Here is a 17,670-nt window from a genome sequence, read left to right on the forward strand (position 1 = left end):
GTAACATCCTGGTTTCTAACTCAGCTTCAGACTGGGTTAGCAAATGAACAGATCAAATATTTTCTCTCTACTCAAAGAAGTTTGCCAAGCTGTCACAAAGGAAAAGATGTGCACATAAACCAAGCTGGATTTAGCACGATAAGTCAATTTGACTTAAATTACTTAAAAGAAGAAACAACAGGTTATCATAAAGATTTCTACCAAAACTTTTCCTGAGCTGAAGTTAGGCCAATTATGGGAGAAATCACCTGGAGTAAGTTAAACAAGTCCGTGTGTTGTTACCAAGAATAAAAATATATTTAAAAAAAAGCTTCCTCAACACAAAAGAAACACACAAAAAATACACTCCCCTCAAATAATCACCACATCCAGATAAACACAAAACATTAGCAGAAATAAAGAGACTCACTAAGAAAAAGTGCTTAGTTAAATGGGAAAGCTATCTGCTGGCTGCCAGAACACGTTAACACAGTAAGAATTGCCAAAATTCAAGTTAAGACTTTGCTAAAGAAATAAAACTGTAGCACAGTGCTATGGTACAGCAGAAAGAACAAGGTAAGTGGGGCTACAACACAAAGAGGACTGGCTGAAAGCCAGACACTTTAGTATGGTCCAAAATTAAAACTCCGTAAGCTTTCAGTGAGGATAAAGGATTGCTAGAAACAGACAAAATAACAGAGCTAGGGCAGGAATAAAGGGGTGAAATGGCTCACAGCTGAGGTGGAAGTTAAGAAATGCAACATATTGAAACTGGAAAAGGCATTAGACAGCATCTACTTCAGAATTCTGAAACAAAATGACATTTTGATCTCAAGTCTCTAGGATGCTAGTAGTCATTGTAATTTATTTCTCTTTACTAAGTGGGGGAGGAAGAATGTAGTGAAGTTGCAATGCCATCTGCATAAAATCCAGCATTATGCACTCTCAGATGATACTATTTTTATGCTTGAAAAAAGGAGTATCTTGTGAACAACGAAAAAAGGAAGAATTAGTTCACTTGCCATCTGCAGTGAAGGTCTCCTAAGAATTTTTTCCTGTGAGGAGAGAAAAACTGAAGTGCAGCAGAGATCCTATTCGCTTATCCAAAAACTAGCTCTGGGGCAGAACAACGCTTAGTTTAGCTATGAAAAGGGAGGCTGCTTCTCCAGAACCCTATTACCTCTCTTAATTGAGTTCCAGTTTGTTTGCACAGTTTTCTAGCAGCAGGGATGAAAGACGAGAGCTGTTTGCTGGTTCCTGAACGCTGCCACTTGGACAGCAATAAGCTGATTCTGAATAATCCCAGTACTTCCCCAGGTCAAATGTGACAGTGCTGTGACTCAGAGCAAACACACTGTGTATGAGAGAGAGCAAAAGGAGATGTAAAAACCTAAAGATGAAGATAAGATGCCTTTTCTTGCTCTGCTTTTTCTGGAAGAAAGCATCCTTTTTGCTCCCATTTAACACAGTGCCATCAAGGTCTTACAGGAAAGCAATTCAGTGGATGGAAAACAGATGCATTTAATTCCAAAAATGCAGAGGGGAAGCAGACAAGCCTGCCTGTGGGCTTACGGAAGCTGAACAGAAAAATCCTGTGATTTAGTTCAGGGGTTGCAACAGGTGAGCACCTGGCCACAGAAGAATAAATTCTGGACAGAAATTCCTTACTCCTCTCCTTATTGGCCCAAGGTCACCATGACAGTGACAATATATAAACAAAAGATGCTAAAACACTTCTGCAGATGGGAGGTGAAGGAGAAAAACAGATGCATCTTTGTAAAACAGTCCCTCAGACTAAGCAGTCCTTTCTCTTTAAGACTTCAATGTCTTCCTACTTGATGTGCTACCAGCATACTTCTTGCTGTCGAGTGATGCTTGAATGTTGGGAAGAAACAGAATAGTGGTGGTATTTCAGAATTCTTTTTTTTTTTTTGTTTTTCTTACATGCATGATGGCCAATGATGACACCCTTCCTTTTGCAGCACTTACCTAGCAAAAATGCAGCAGCAAAAAATAAGACCACAGCCATGGCTTCAGAAAAGGGCAGCACAGAGTTAGATGCAAGTTTTGGGTATTCTTGCGGTCACAAATCACAAAGAGTCCTTCAAGTAAAAACTAGTAAAGTACTCTGCATGCTTGCAAATGCATTCTTTGACTGTAACACACTTTTCAGCATAAATAGAAGCACTGCCATCATCCTGGAAAACAAGAGCGCCTCCCAAGCCAGAGAAGTACCAGCTTTTCTGCCAAGCTCCCCTTATCACTACATACCGCCATCTCCACACTCCTTGCTGCCACGACATCTTTGGGTTTTGCATCTTTGGTTCCAATATAGGAGCCGATGGTGTCACAGGACCAGGGAGAGTACTGGCTATAGTCGTTTCCTTTGTATTTCCCAGCTACCTTCAGGTCTTCATCCAAGTACTGTACAAAAACAAAAATCTGGTTCTGTAAGTGAAGGGAAGAAGCAGCTTCACAGCCACCACTATTTAGCTCAACAACTTAAAGAAAAACACCACCAGGATTATTTTTTTTATCGGATACATCACCATTTGGAATTGGGCCACAGCAAGCATGAAATGTGTCAAATTCTGATCACCTGGCTACGCTCCCAGTGCTGACTGTTCACTTGGCCCGTATGAAAGTGATATTTTGACCTTGGTTAAAAAAATAAACGTCTATCATGCTGTTACTTAACTCTAAACATGTCAGGAACAAATGAAGCAAAGTCCACTACACATGAAGACTGACTACTATTAATAATGGCTCCAAACTAATTCTCTTGGTTGCACCAAGAGCAGATAGCTTAGGATCAGCAGTAGATCAGAGAACCAACAGCCAGTCAAGAGACTGGAGACTGCACTATAAGGACTTCCCAAAGTCCTACCCCTCCACCATGTGCCAACACTGTACTGTTCTAATTTCCGTGTTGTCTTCACCTATCATGAAAACACTAACTCTAAAGTATTTTCTAAAAATGCTAGGAAGTCACATTTTTGCCAAAATATGCTTACCTCCTCTGAATGAAAGGGGTGAGGCAAAGTTGGTGACGGTGCAAAAGGAGGTGGAGAAATCACTTTCCTCTCTTCTAGCTGGGCCATGATCTCTTTCCTTCGTCGGTGAAGTTCATCCAGGCTGGGATGAGGCTGAAACAAAGACATAGCTTAAAAAATATGGCAACCATATACTGCAATAAAAGGAAAAACAATGAATAGACAGTATCAGTAAAATAACAACTAATCACTTTGTTGAAATCTATGTGTTAACTTTCATGTTTAACATCGGACATGCACATTCCTACACTGGCCAGTGTTAGTTCAAGACAACCCAAGGGCAGGGAATGTCAATTGCCTAAAACTGATTAGATCCTCAATTAACCCAGTGTTTCTAGCTTTAATACTACTTATCTTTTAACTCACAGGTAGCTCAACATGACCCTGCATTCCACCTTGGCAAAGTTTCCACTGGAACATGTTCCAGCATGGCAAGTCCCCATTTCAGTCATATGGGGAAAAGTGTTACAACTCTACAAATCATAACCTAGTACCAGTTAGTTTGTATTTATTATTCATTTCGCAATAGAATTAAATATCCCACAAATACGTTAAACTCAAACCCAATAAATCTGTAAGCTACATGAAAAATGCTTCCTGGACTCAGTAATACAATTCATCTGAATGACAGTCACTTAAGTTAAACTACTCTACAGGACTCAATTCCAGCTGGTGATCAACCCAAGCAGGCTTGTACACTTCTACTAGGAACACCACTAGTTGGCAAGTCTTAAAAGGAAAGAAAATTTGGAAGAGTAGAAATTTTATCTCCTTTATCAAGGGATGTATGTTCGCATATTTATTTATTTAGGCACGGAGATGGTCAGTCACAGATGGGCAGCACAAGAACGCACACGTGACCATATGCCCACACTGTAAATATGAGAGTGGTCCTCTCCAGAATTATCTTTGTTGGAGAAGTCAGGCCCATATGCGACTTCCAAAATCAATTATGATGCTTTTCTACTCTGAGCACTAAGTAGCAGCCCACTTTTTACATTTTAACTTCATTATAATTGCAGAATTGACCAGTAACTAAGCTGCCTTCCTGTTTTTTATTAGCTTCAAATGCACCCCTCCTAAAAAAGTTCAAACTCCTATTTCCTCACAAAAAATATCCCCTTACTGCAATTAAAAAAAATATATAATCAGTATTTTATATAATCAAGTAGTTTATACTTCCTCTCTCAAACAGCTATAAAAACAAAATATAAAAGCCATACCCTGTGGCATGAAGGTCTGATCTGACCAAGATGCGGCGCCACTGGGCAATACCCCTCTGTTTGCTGGTATCTGTCTCTGGATTCAGGTACGTAGGGAGGTACGGCCACTGGCGGTATCTCAATGGGCACTGGGCTTCCTCGCACCATCTCCTCTCGCTGATACGGCTGGACCGGGGGATACACGCGACGGCTGTCGTAGTGCGGTGGATATATGGGCTGTCCCATAGGAGGGTACTGCTGCGGCTGTGTGTACTGGGGGCTCACCACGCGATCCTGAAGGTAGGGCGGGTAATGGTCTAAATAAGGTGGCCCAGGTTCAGGAGCTGATGGAGGAGGTCGGACAAAGCGAGACATGGACTGAGTGGGATAGTAAACTCCTGAAATGAAGCAAGAGGAAAAAAACAGATTCAAGAAAGCGATAATCACAACTCACACAACACACTCATTTCAAACATTCTATTCTACAAGTATCATGAAAGAATGATAGAAATTAATTCACATTTATTGTTTGCCCCCACTGTCTAACCTGTATTTCTACACAAAAGTTAACCACAAAAAAGCAAAAGTTGATCCAAAGCTCAAGTGGCACAGCTTACTGGTATCTTATTTAGATAATTAAGATGTAAAGCTCACAGTTGCTGGAGAAGAGGTGGTGAGACTGAGCCTATCACTGGTGCCACAAAAATAGGAATAATTCACTAGAATGTCTCTGCAGATTGATAGTAATGCTTTTAGCTACACAAGACCTAAAAAGCAAACTGAAGATGAGCCTGTACATCTTTATCCATGCAAACAAAAATTAAATTTGTCTCAACATATCAGAGTCACTGCCTGTTTAAAAAGCTTGGTTTAATTAGAATTTAAAATTATCTAAAGATTTGTTCTACCTCTTGAAGAACAGAAGGAAATTTCAGTACCGCAAATCACCAAACACTAAGATCGCACCTCCTAGTTACCTGAAGATTTTAGTAACATATCTGGGACCTCTGAATAACTTAAAATTATGCATTAATACGTGCTCATCGTTAATAATGTGTTCATCAAGTTTTGTGGACAACTCGAATCTTCATTTGCACACAATAATCAAATGTAAGCTTTTTTGCCTCAAAACACTCTGCAACTTTCTCAAAAACAGTGGGTATGCGTGTCCTTCCTTTCTAGGGCTTTTTCTTCTTTCAGACTTCCATTCCTTGTTTTTCTTTACTTCGCTTTGTCATTTCTCTCTCCAACCTTATGTTGCAAAAGAACCATTCTCTGTCTTTATGTACAACCATACCTTTTTGTTTTAATCCCCTTCAATATTATCTTTCTCCACTTCATCTCTTTAATATTTAGAACTTTTGATCTCATTTCCTTTCTTATGATGATTTTTTTTGTGCCCAGCCCTTCTCTTAAACGCACTTGTCTCTACCACCATGTGCATGCGCAGACATTTCTGGTACACTCTCATGATTTTCATTAAGGGTGTTAAGTATTTTCACCCTTCACGCATAAACCTCTCTGCTTGTTAAGCCTTATTTCCATTTTCCCCAAGTCAAATTGAATTAAGGTTTACCATATTAGATCCCTGACCTAGCCCAGTTGGGAAGAACTGAAGAACAAAGAATTTGCTACACTGGGTGGATATAAACCTGTTTTCACTTGCATTAGAGTCCTCAGTCAAGACATAAAAAGCCTACCATTTCCATTTTATTATGCCAGCACCACATTAGTGACTATAGTCCACATGACATGCGAGAAAACTCCAACTTTAAATGGGTACGAAGATGAAAGAGAGCTTGGTCTCAAACTTACCTTGTTGGTAGGGCGCTGGCTCAAATGGTGGGGCAGCTCCTCTAGGATCTTGATAAAACATATCTGCTTGCGGAGTGTTATACAGCTGAGACCCTCGGGGTACCATGTGCAGCTGCTTGGCGACAGACACTGAAGGCAGATCTGCTGGGGCCCGAGCGGGCACAGGATGAGGGTTGACCGGTAAGGCAGAAATAGAGCTCTTGGGGACAGATTCCAGCCTAAAAAGTAGAGAGATGGTACCTTTCATTACGGTCTGACATAGCACGCTGTACTTTAAAAATGCTGTTCTTCGTCTATATTCCAACTTCTGAATGCTTACACCACCTTCTCCAATTAAAATACAAGCAAAACAGGGACGTAAAGCAGTTTAAAGTTTAAGCTTTAGTTTTCTACTCTCCTCTTTAATCACTTGGAAAAAACAACAAAAACAAACAAACAAAAAATCTTGTTCTATTTCTTTTCTAACAAATGGGCTTACTTTGTTTCTACTGCATATTTACACACATGACACTTTGAACAAGATGTAGGAAGACTCGTACAAGTCAGGGGGGGATCCAGGGGCACTGCTACTCAGATGGTCCATCTTCCCCGGCTTCAGAGCTGTTTCATAACTGGAGTCAGTCCCTCGAGAAATAAGTTGCGTCACCGTGCTGCCTGTTGACACAATTCCATTTGGCAGAGCAGGAGTTTTCCTACTGGGCAAGTCCACTCCCCCTTCCTCCGAGAGGATAGCTCCTGAAGGCAGGCCCACCTCGTTCAGCTGGCCCAGGGATGCGCTCAGGGGTCTTCTGGGAACCAGACGCTTGTTCATTTTACGGAATCTTCAGAAAAAGAAACCACACATCAAAAAATGAAACAAAAAAACCCCCACCAAACAGGAGTTGCATTTTTAATATTATTTTCAAGTTCAAGTTTCCTAAGGGCTTGTGAGAAATTTATTGTGAATATCTGCTGGACTACAACTTCACTGCTATTTGAACTGTTAAAAGGAGTTTCGAGCAGAACAACAAGGATGGATTTTTAATGACAAGTACACCAAGAATTCACAGCTAAACTTCACACAGCGAGTTTAACATCTTATTTCCTGTACACAGATACATTTCAACTGTACAGAAGGAAACCAAAACAAAACATCACAAAATCTACCTGTAGTATCGGAAGCTTCAGAAGAAGAATCACAGCCTATTCAAGTCCTTTTTTACGCAGAGAAGAAGTGAATAGCAGAAAATTTAAGTGACAAAAGATGAACAGATTCCCTTTTGCACCATTTGTCCAACAATAAGCCAAGTCAAGCCTTTACTGCCACGTCATATCTTTTAAAGCACGGTTTGTTAGGATTTGTTATTATACCAATAAGCGACTTACAGCATTTGCATTATTTAATAAATTATGTGATTGCAGAGATAAAAACTCTTAAACGAATTCCAAAAAACTAACTGCTTCTGGTAAGTCTGAACAAACACGAGCCTTTTAACTAACGTTCCATAGAAGTCAGCAGACTGACGGTACTGGACCAACAAAGAGCAAATTCCAGAGTTGAAGGTCCTCCCCTGAACATCCTGCCATCAGCTGAGACACCAGAACGCAAGTGGGAGGGAATATTTGCAGGTCTGAGTGTTCCCACTGTTTAATATTGCAGAAGAGGCCACTTCCTATGCAAGAAGGTTTCAACAGGGTTGAAGCCAACATTTTTGTATCATATCTAACAAGCAAAGTGAGATGGTAACACAGAGTAGGAAGCTAAACACATTATTGTAGAAAACTAAAAAAGGGGGCAGTTACACTCTATTACTTAATCATCTTTATGTTCGCCCACATGCACAGTGTCAATAGCAACACAGAGGCAAAAAGTTTTCTTTGTCATTGTGGTTTTTTTGTTCTTGTTTTGTTTTTTAGATGTGACTGAGTATAGAGTAATCTTTACAATCATCTCATTCAATACCCAAAGCAGTTTCTCCCTGCAAAGCAGCAGGAGGTTGGGAAACCACTGCCATGTTCTCCCTGCCAATTACTTCTGGACACCCACCTCCCACCAGGGGTCTAAAAGTACAGTGTCTGATGGCTCCCAACTCTCCCAACATTTGCACACAATTTGCAAGATTAGGAGGACAGGTCATCCCTGCTCGTTATCTGGAATGCAACAGCACACTCAGGAGAGACGGGTGCACATGTATACATGTACTGACACCCATTCAATCAAAGGTGACAGGAAGAGTTTAAGTAGCACCCTCTCCGTAATAAAATAGTTAGAATAAAAGTTGCCTAGTGCTGCCCTCTGGATTTTTCAGGACAACTTTAGGAAACTTCGTTGCAGTCTCCACATGTGCAGGACATAAAAATAATGTAAAAATTTTAGTACTTGTTTATGCACACTAGCTCTTTGTCTCTTGCCAAGAGGGGAATCAGCTGCTGTTTAAGCAAGTCCAGATTATAATTTGCTACCTAAAGCATTACCACACACTTCCCTGTAACCTTCCGGCAAACTTAAAGCTGTATATAGAGATACAGGAACTACATAGCAACTGCAATGCATATTATTCATACTAAACATTTTTAAAAGGGGAACACTAATGCAGTATCTACTCGAATTAAGCAAAGCTGAAAGGTACAAGGAAGAACTGGAACCCAAGTGTGCCAACCACCTACAGAAACTGCTGCAACCTTCACCCCACAACAACATCAGTACTAAGGTACACAAAATCACGGAGTTTCAGGGATTGAAGGGACCTCAAAAGATCATCTAGTCCAATCCCCCTGCCAGAGCAGGAACACCCAGATGAGGTTACACAGGAAGGTGTCCAGGCGGGTTGGAATGTCTGCACAGAAGGAGACTCCACAACCTCCCTGGGCAGCCTGGGCCAGGCTCTGCCACCCTCACCCCAAACAAGTTTCTTCTCAAATTTAAGTGGAACCTCTTGTGTTCTAGTTTGTACCCATTACCCCTTGTCCTGTCACTGGTTGTCACCAAGAAGAGCCTGGCTCCATCCTCCTGACACTCACCCTTTATCTATCTGTAAACATTAATGAGGTCGCCCCTCAGTCTCCTCTTGTCCAGCTCCAGAGCCCCAGCTCCCTCAGCCTTTCCTCACACGGGAGATGCTCCACTCCCTTCAGCATCTTTGTTGCGCCGCGCTGGACTCCCTCCAGCAGTTCCCTGTCCTGCTGGAACTGAGGGGCCACAGCTGGACACAATATTCCAGGTGTGGTCTCACTAGGGCAGAGTAACCTCTCTGGACCTACTAACCACCCCTTTTCCAATACACCCCAGGATGCCATTGGCCTTCTTGGCCACAAGCCAGTCTGGATAAAACTGGCCGCCTCCACCTGCTGAGCTGACAAACAACCCTTCTTGATCGGTACAACTAGTTCAGGGGCACTAATACTGACCCACCATCCAAACCAGCGCTACCCATCTCCACTTTCTTAAGACTGTAACAAAAGGAAAAACTCCAACTGTTTCTGCAGAACACAACTATCAATGTCCTATTCTCTGTCCATTTGAATAACTGCCTTTGTCATCCTAACATCACGTGCTCCATTCCTTTTTTCTTCTTGTTTTGTCTATGCACTGCACACTGGCTACACAGCCCATGAACTGACACATTAATGCTTCGAGATTTCAATTATTAAGGAAAAGAGACAAGACTGCATACCACTTCCAAATCTTTGAAGTTTTCTTCCAATTTATAAAAGTGCCTTTTCTTTGACAGACATGAATTATTTTAGCCAAAGAAAAAAGTACCAAGTTATATAGACCGCTTAAAATACATTGTATTTAACTCTTAAATGATCCGCTTTACTTAAAAAAAAATAAATATATACATACATATATATATATATATATATATATATATATATATATATTAAAAAAACCTTCAGAACAGCAGCAGCTTGCTATAGGATAACTGTGTGTCCCCTCTAAACCTGTAATGTATGTAACTTATTTACTGCAGACTTGATAAGACCACCACTTTAACTCTTCCAAAATAGCTTTAACCACTCTGTGGTTATTGAACCGGTGATCTGTCAAAAAGTTTCAAAGAACGAGCATTGCAGAAAGAAAACCTGCGATGCTGGTTTTTAGCTCTCTGGATAGCCCTCGCAGCACAGAACAAGAGAACCCCTACAGCTAGAAAACTGCCAGCAACCTACTTCTCATACCTGAATATAAATGCAAGATAAAAAACACATACAAATAAATGAACAAATGGATGCAAACAAGCATGTTTAGTCACACTTAAAAAACAAGGAAAACAGCCCACTGCCAAAATCTCAACACTTGTATAAACAAACTTTCAGAGCCGCATTACTGCTGAATACAGTAAAACATACTATATTTAAGAACTGACAGTTCTAAAACTCAAAAGGTGACTGCTACCAAGTTTTTCACATTATTTCTTGCTAATGTAACAGACAAGTTAGGTCTCCTCTCACCATTCCCAGGTATGATAAATGACTCGCATGGAGAAGAGGAAGCAAAGACCAGACTGACTTCCACCATAAGAGATACACCTACTTTTCCAGCTCCTCCTGCGAATGTGCGAAGGTGCAACTGGCGCCTCGGGGGCATCCTCCTCGCTGTTTCATGTCTCGGCACATGTATGTCTTGTACTTGCTGTGCTGAGGAGGCTGAGAAGGTTAGAGAAACCAGGTGAGATACCTGAATGCAAGTGCACTTAACCAGGAGCTGAACGTTGCCTGATACTGAGAATTCCTTCAATTTAAACATTTCAGAAGTACCTTATGTGAAATAAAGGACTGGAGAAGTATTGGTGTTTGGTTCTTAAACAGAACTAATATATTCAAGAGTAGACATATTGACAACTATCACCATCACTTTTTAACACTGGAACACAGTTGTGTGTTTCAGGAAACAGTTAAGTGCACAAAACTGATACAGGCTGAAAAAAATCACCATGCTTAATAAGAAACCACCAAATATTCACCAAGCTTTGCAGTAGATTGAAAATAAATACAATTTAGTCATTTACTTTTCCTTTGCCTTCTGTTAGCTCAAAATGGCACGAGTATCCCTTTGATCTCTACAAGAGCTACATTTCATCAAGTTCCCTTTTACCCCGCTTTGGACTAAAAATCTCTTTATCTATATTTCCATCAATAGCTGAGGATGCAATCTTACTCCTACACAGATCAGCAGGGCATGAGTAGCCTTCTGTATTTTTCTTTGTTAAGTTTCCCAAGAAACAATGACTTACTGTGATCGTGCTGCCTGCGCGTAGTCCCATTTGCCAGTCTCCCTAAATAAATTCTGACAGAAGGCCAGAGGTGGGCCCAAAGACATTTAAGTTCCTACACTTTTTAATGACAGACTTAAATCAGAGATTATACCCTATCAAAGCTCCCACTGAGGGAAATGTCTGTGAAAGTAAACTCTTGCTTTCTGAGAAACTTAGCCAAAAGATGTGAATCTGAAAGAAGCCATCCACAAAATCATTTTTTAAAAAATATCTACTACAGTGAAAACAGACTTTTGGCAGGGTGTACATATGCTCCACAGCCCTCTGCTGGCCTCTGCTGCCAGGCAGCAGAGCTCTGCCCAATTCTCACATGTCCCCTCTCCCACTTGGGTGACTTTGGGTTCCCTTCCAAGCAGCACAATGTGTACCAGGTCTGGGCCATGGTCACCAGAACAAAAACCCTCAGTGTTTTGCCCGTTTGTGTATCTCTGCTGCTTTTCCTTTTGCCGGTAACAGAGCTCATTATGAATCCCAGTGAACGCAGAAACAATTCACTCTGATTTTACACCCCCCCTTTTTTTTTTGGTCAGAGAGAACCTTTCTACTAGTTCTGCCTCCTAAACCAGGTCTCCAAGAGGATGAGTGCCAAAGCAAGGGAGGGAGTGGGAATGTGTGACAGGCAGCTCTGTCTTTCAGCAGCAGTTCACATTTATATCAACTTGGCTACATAACAAAATGAGATCAAAGGAACATGTGATAACTATGAGATAAGTGTGTATATCTATATATATATATATATATAGATATAGACACACACACACACTTGGCAACATCATCTCATTTCTGAAACAAAAAAAAACTTGTTTCAGGAACTTGGATTGCACCTCAATATTAAGCCTTCACAAGTTCAAAACTTTACAGCACAGGTCTACAAAAAAAATTCATTAACACAGAGCCATCTGACTGAAATGTCACATTAAAAGAGGCCCAAGAAAGTTTCCCAGACATCACAGTTCTAGGTACCTCAGCTTCTCTTCCCCACTCTCTCATCAGGAGGGTTGTTTATTCATTTCCCTACACTTGCAGCTGGATCAGTCTGTTTGCTTTTCATTTTAGTGAGCTGTACAAATTAACGGAACAGGTATTGGAGGTGGTTGTGTTGGTTTGGGGTTTCTTCCTTTCATGTTTGTTTCATTTTGATAAATACAACACAGCAGTCACATTTTTAAATCAGATCTCTGTCAAATCAAATCTCTCCATACAACATCAGTAAACCTCTACTCTTGGATACAGCCAATACAATTTTAGGGGTAAGCACTTGCTAAATGATTTAGCTTTTACCTGCTGCTGATCTGTTCCTTTTTTGCTGTGATTCTGGATATAGTCGACTAAGCCATGAACCACAGTCCTCACAGCAACTAGTCCATTTTCCAGTTGTTCCCATGTTGGAGGTGGGGCATCTATTGTATGGAGAGCAAATATAAAAAGTCAGAAGGATTCTCCAAAATCAGGTACAAAGAAACCACCAGTATCACAAAACTTCACTTGACAACCAAAAAGATTTTATCATATCTGTGTGTTATTAGATAAAAGGATTCAGCACCTTAATTCAGGGATATGTACCACTTAAAGAATAAGCTATAGGCTCAAAATTGAACCACACAAAGTATCAAAATAGTCAGCAAGACTATGTCAAATTAACTCCTACCACAACTATCATATCCTACAAGAACTCCCGAGTAAATGCATTGCACAAACTCTGCACATAATGAAAAGAACTGTGCTGAAAATCCCTCTTCGCACTCAAGACTCCTGTAGGTAAGATCATTCTGTATAAATACCATCATCACTGGCCTAAATCACACAGGCACAGCCACTCAACAGCAACAAAAATTGATGCCTCTCAGAAAAATGTCACAAGACAAATCTACGCATCAGACCACAGCAGTGTGAATAAATTGTACAGCCTTAATTCTATAGCGGCACTTGTTCTTTCTAGCCAATTTACTTCTCTAATCATTTAATCTGCTCCAGCAGGTGACACTCTCACAACGTGCCTACACACTCTGCTGCAAAACACAGGACCTCGAGTGCTTCAGTAAGCACCTTTCAAGGTCTTTTGCACAATTACATTCTATTCCACTCACAAGGACTGCTTTCTTCCAGAGGCGCTTCAACTTTTCCATTATTAGTAACTTCCCCTTCCCAGACTGTCGTTCACACCCTTGCAGAATTACATATCAACAAGAAAAATACTCAGTTCCCTGGGATAACAAACCTTTCTTGTCTAGACTGATTTTTGCCCTGCTTCTGTCTGTTCAATTTATCCAAATTCTACTTTGGAATCTGAAATTGTTTACACAGAACATGCCTTATGATTTTAAACTGCTTTTAAAAGAGTCTTCTGAGCACAATATCTGCAGGCTAGAGACTTCAGATGAAAAAATTAATACATGGTACTTCTAGAACAAAGAAAGACATACAATTTTTAGGTAAGTTAACAGAAGTCCTTCATCTGCTAAGTGTTTTCTTGAAGATTTCCCCCAGTTTCTAAACAAATAGCAGTAGGTGTATTAAAGGGAAAAGGAAGAAGCTAAGAGTGCTGCCGCTCTCCCCTGTTAGCATTGCCCAAAATCAAGTACACATCATGTAAGCTCACAGGACTGTATTTATTCAGCATCTTCACCCATGCTCATCCAGTACTATCAAACAATGATGTTCTCTCTTCAAAGAAGTGGGGAAATTATTCCTGACACATTTTTCAATCTATTTTAGCTTCAGAATCGTTCAGTTCCTCACCCAGATTACTGCTGTTCCCAGGCTGGTTACAAATAACACTCAAGAAACTTAAGTTTGAGTTCAAGGATGTTTCCTTCCACTTGATGAACAGCTTTCAACCCTTCAATAGTGTTAAGTTCCTCTTGCTAAACTGTAAGTTAAAAGGTTTTTATAGAACATCCAGATTTACCTGGACTGGGATCAATATTTGCCAGGAGCTCTAGGTGTGGTCGAAGACGATTCAGGTTAGCTGGATCTCCAGTCCTCTGAAGAGCAATAGTTAATTCCTGAACACTCTGTGCAAACGAGGCTGGGGTCTGCAACTTAAAAAAATTATAATAGTTAACTTTCTACAGGCAAAGTAATCCTTATGGTTTCTGAAGGCTGTCCCACGAGCTCACAAGAGCTGTCTTCCAAGACAGGACTGAAATGTTCTCACACAAGCCCCTTTAAGCACCTTCTTTAAAATTCCTTCTCCAGCATTAAAGGATGCACAACTCTTTGACGCAGCAAGTAAAAATACAGCTCTAAATAGACAAAACAAAGGGCAATATTATTTCTAGTAATGTAACCTATTTATTTTCTGCATTATGCTGGCACCCAGAAAAAAAAAAATACTGAATATTTAAATCTAAATTACACGGTTTTTAAGTCTAACCTCAAAACCAAGAGGTTTGCAACTTGCTCTAAACTGAGTACAGCAGACAATAAAGAGAAGATGGGTGGAGAATAAAGGTAGCTAGCAACATTCCTGTTACTAACATCGCATAATTTCAGTATTTAAAAATCCTTTAATTCTTCTACCAAGGTCCCTCAGGAGGTATCTGGCAAGACACCTGAATAGGTGGGATAATGCACAAACACAGAGCAGACCAATCTTGAAACTGATTTTTGTAGCCATTCAACAATCTCACCTAACGCAGGCACTTACCTGTGAGTCTCTAATTAAAAAGTGCATTTCTCTTAAATTCTCTCTAAATGAAAAGAGACCTGGGCATTTCCAGAGGTCAAGTCATTTTAAGAAATACTTACTTCAGGTATAGACTAAAGGACTGATTTTCTTATGCACCAGGCTCCAGCCTGAGAACATAAGCACTAACCTCTGGTTACCACCCTGGCAGTTACCAGCTGTGCAGCTAACCAACATCTGTGGCTTCCCATTTGCAGCAAGATGTCAAGTAGAAAGAGGTGGAAGGATGGCAGAGGGAGCAGTAGATTACAAATTTATATTCTAATTATTTAGGCCATAACAAGTTTTGAAATAACAAGGCAAATAATGGGTGAGTACACATGGGCACAATCTGTAAATTCACTCTACAAGCATTTAAATCTACTACAGTTGCAAACACACTAAGACTAGGCTGATTTTAGGTGGCTTTACCTTGTCAATGATAGACTGCATGTGGGATTTGTGAGATTGGTCTCCATATAACAGTGAGGACCACTGATCTGGTGCAATGCGTAGACCTGCTTCCATAGCAATTTGAACTATCTGGGAATCATGTTCCCTTCTCAGAGCTTCGTAAGTGCGAAATTCCTCCTTCAGTTGCATCAGGGAGGAATCCTCATCTCGCTTTGTCACCTAGTGGGAAGAAAACAGCCAAACACAATTAAGCAGGATAAGCCACAGATTAGGTAAAGTCCAAGGCAAGTGAAATCTTCAGTCAGCAATTAAGTTTTTCCTCCCAAACTAAACTGAACTATGATACCACGCAGTGAACTACTAGAATAACACACCGTGCATAAACTGGAACCACTATGAAATGGATACCAAGCATTATTTACTCAGACTCTGCTCCAGATACTGGTGAAAGTGTCACACTCCCTAAATGACTTTATAGCATCCACACCTTACTTTTCTAATCAAGGTATTTTGTTTGTATTGCATAATTTTCTTTGAGGATACAAGTAGCAGCAACAAAGCATTTTTCTCATTTGGCAAAAATAATGAAATCCAAGTTGAGTACCTAGGAATGGACCACTAAATACTGTAAAGTGCAATAAGCAGCTTAAGTTCTCTCTATAAAACTCTGATATCCAAGAGCCTCATATTTCTTTGTTCCTAACCACACCACCACTCAATTAACAGAATTGGGGATTTTCCAGCTTTAAGTCTTTTCTAAGGAGAGAAGTTATGCTGGCTTGCAGGTTTTGTTACTGTGCAATTATTAAACCTGGATGGAGTAAAAACTTAGCTTTACAGCTTACAGCTGCCATTTCAGCCTACGTTGCCATCACAGCCATACAATAAAGAACTCTCCAAGCACATGTGGGACTTGATGGTTAATTCTATAACTACAGATCTTTTGGGCACGTGTAATGCTACAGGATAACGAAAATGGAAACTGAAAACTAATATTTTTCATAGTGTTATGAAATCTCCAAGTGGGATCTCTGTCATACCTTGAAGCACGAGGCTCTGTAAAGAAGCTGGACAACGTGCCCAATGCTTGTCTTAGAAGCCTGAGGAAATCGCGGCTCCAGCCTCTGAACCACAAAGAGAACCAAGACCTTCCGAGATAAAGCAGATCCATCTTCCAGAGCCAGCAGAACAAGCTTTAAAGCCTCCTCTTGCATTGCTGGTGAGGGGGAAATATGAAGAGATGCAGTATGAGAGAAGACCAAGAAAGATCTTTGCACAGTTTGCTTCCCTACAAGTGGGAGACCAGCTACAACCCTCCCTACCCCATAATACACACAAACCCGCAGACAGCAAAGGGAGCTGAGCAAGAAAGGAGGGAAAAGAAGGAAGGAACACTTCCAGATTTCCAGACTGTGACCGGGGAGACAGAATTTTTAACTTTTTCTAATTATTATTTGTTCTATATTGGGTATCAGATGATAGGAGGACTTCTTCATTCCTGTCTATATGTCTCTTTAGCATTTGCAAAAGAGTTTTCCAAGTGTATTATCTATGTCCCACACCTATTCCAGCAGAAGCAGCTCACAGGCTGAGGAAGGGCCAGGTTGGTTCCCATGCTGGTAAAAGAGCAACTAGTGCCCACACAAATAGATGAGGTGCTGTAGCACCACATATTTGGCTAGGTAATAAGCCTCTCTCTTCCCTGTAGTGGTACAAAAGTTAGCAGCCAAAAGTTAATTTTCCTTCATTTGTTTCACTGAGGAAAAGCTTATTTATTTTTTCCATTAAGAAATTGGCTTCATATTTCAAGGCATTATTTTCACTGGTCCTCAACCAAGTCTACATTTCCAGTAATGAGACTTCATTAATATTTTTTAAGCAATATTAATTGTTTTACTATTCTATGAAAATGAATTTAAGTACCTATCTATTTAAAAATGCATACACACATGCTCCCAATGTAACAAATCTCTCCTCATAGCTGTTTTGTATGTTTATTACCCTAGAGAAGTAACAGAAGCCATGTCTAGTCACTTCTAGTAACCTCATTTTTTTCTAGAAGGGTCATCTTCAAATAACAGCGAGTGAGAAACTACTTCCCATTTTATCTTATCACAAGAACAAAAGGACATGCATTATCCTGAACTTTACAGAAGACTTTGCAAGTCTTTTGCAAAGCGAGAAGTTCATGGCAGCAGCCAAATAGATAAATCATTAGTTCTGAAGACCTACTATTAAGAAATTAAGCCACTGCCTAATAAAAATCACTCAGTCACTTTGAC

At 40.4% G+C, this 17,670-nt stretch overlaps 1 protein-coding gene across 14 annotated transcripts in view; it reads right to left on the minus strand.

The window, feature by feature from the left end:
• The window catches only part of RC3H1 (ring finger and CCCH-type domains 1), a 62,998-nt gene that overhangs the window by 14,790 nt on the left and 30,538 nt on the right, over positions 1–17,670 (minus strand). For 6 of the 14 annotated variants that reach the window (XM_021295129.2, XM_021295127.2, XM_013368803.3 and 3 more), the window contains exons 5-14: positions 16,429–16,604; positions 15,407–15,607; positions 14,216–14,348; positions 12,589–12,707; positions 10,566–10,678; positions 6,589–6,870; positions 6,050–6,267; positions 4,256–4,632; positions 2,994–3,125; positions 2,251–2,421 (exon numbers count right to left, since the gene is read on the minus strand). In XM_021295129.2, the coding sequence (XP_021150804.1) occupies positions 2,251–2,421; positions 2,994–3,125; positions 4,256–4,632; positions 6,050–6,267; positions 6,589–6,870; positions 10,566–10,678; positions 12,589–12,707; positions 14,216–14,348; positions 15,407–15,607; positions 16,429–16,604 (1,922 nt within the window). The remainder of the gene's footprint in view (positions 1–2,250; positions 2,422–2,993; positions 3,126–4,255; positions 4,633–6,049; positions 6,268–6,588; positions 6,871–10,565; positions 10,679–12,588; positions 12,708–14,215; positions 14,349–15,406; positions 15,608–16,428; positions 16,605–17,670) is intronic. The other 8 variants (XM_005507926.4, XM_005507925.4, XM_005507924.4 and 5 more) reach the window with 3 other exon arrangements.

This window comes from Columba livia, chromosome 8 (genome assembly GCF_036013475.1).
Source record: "Columba livia isolate bColLiv1 breed racing homer chromosome 8, bColLiv1.pat.W.v2, whole genome shotgun sequence".
Lineage (NCBI taxonomy): Eukaryota > Metazoa > Chordata > Aves > Columbiformes > Columbidae > Columba > Columba livia.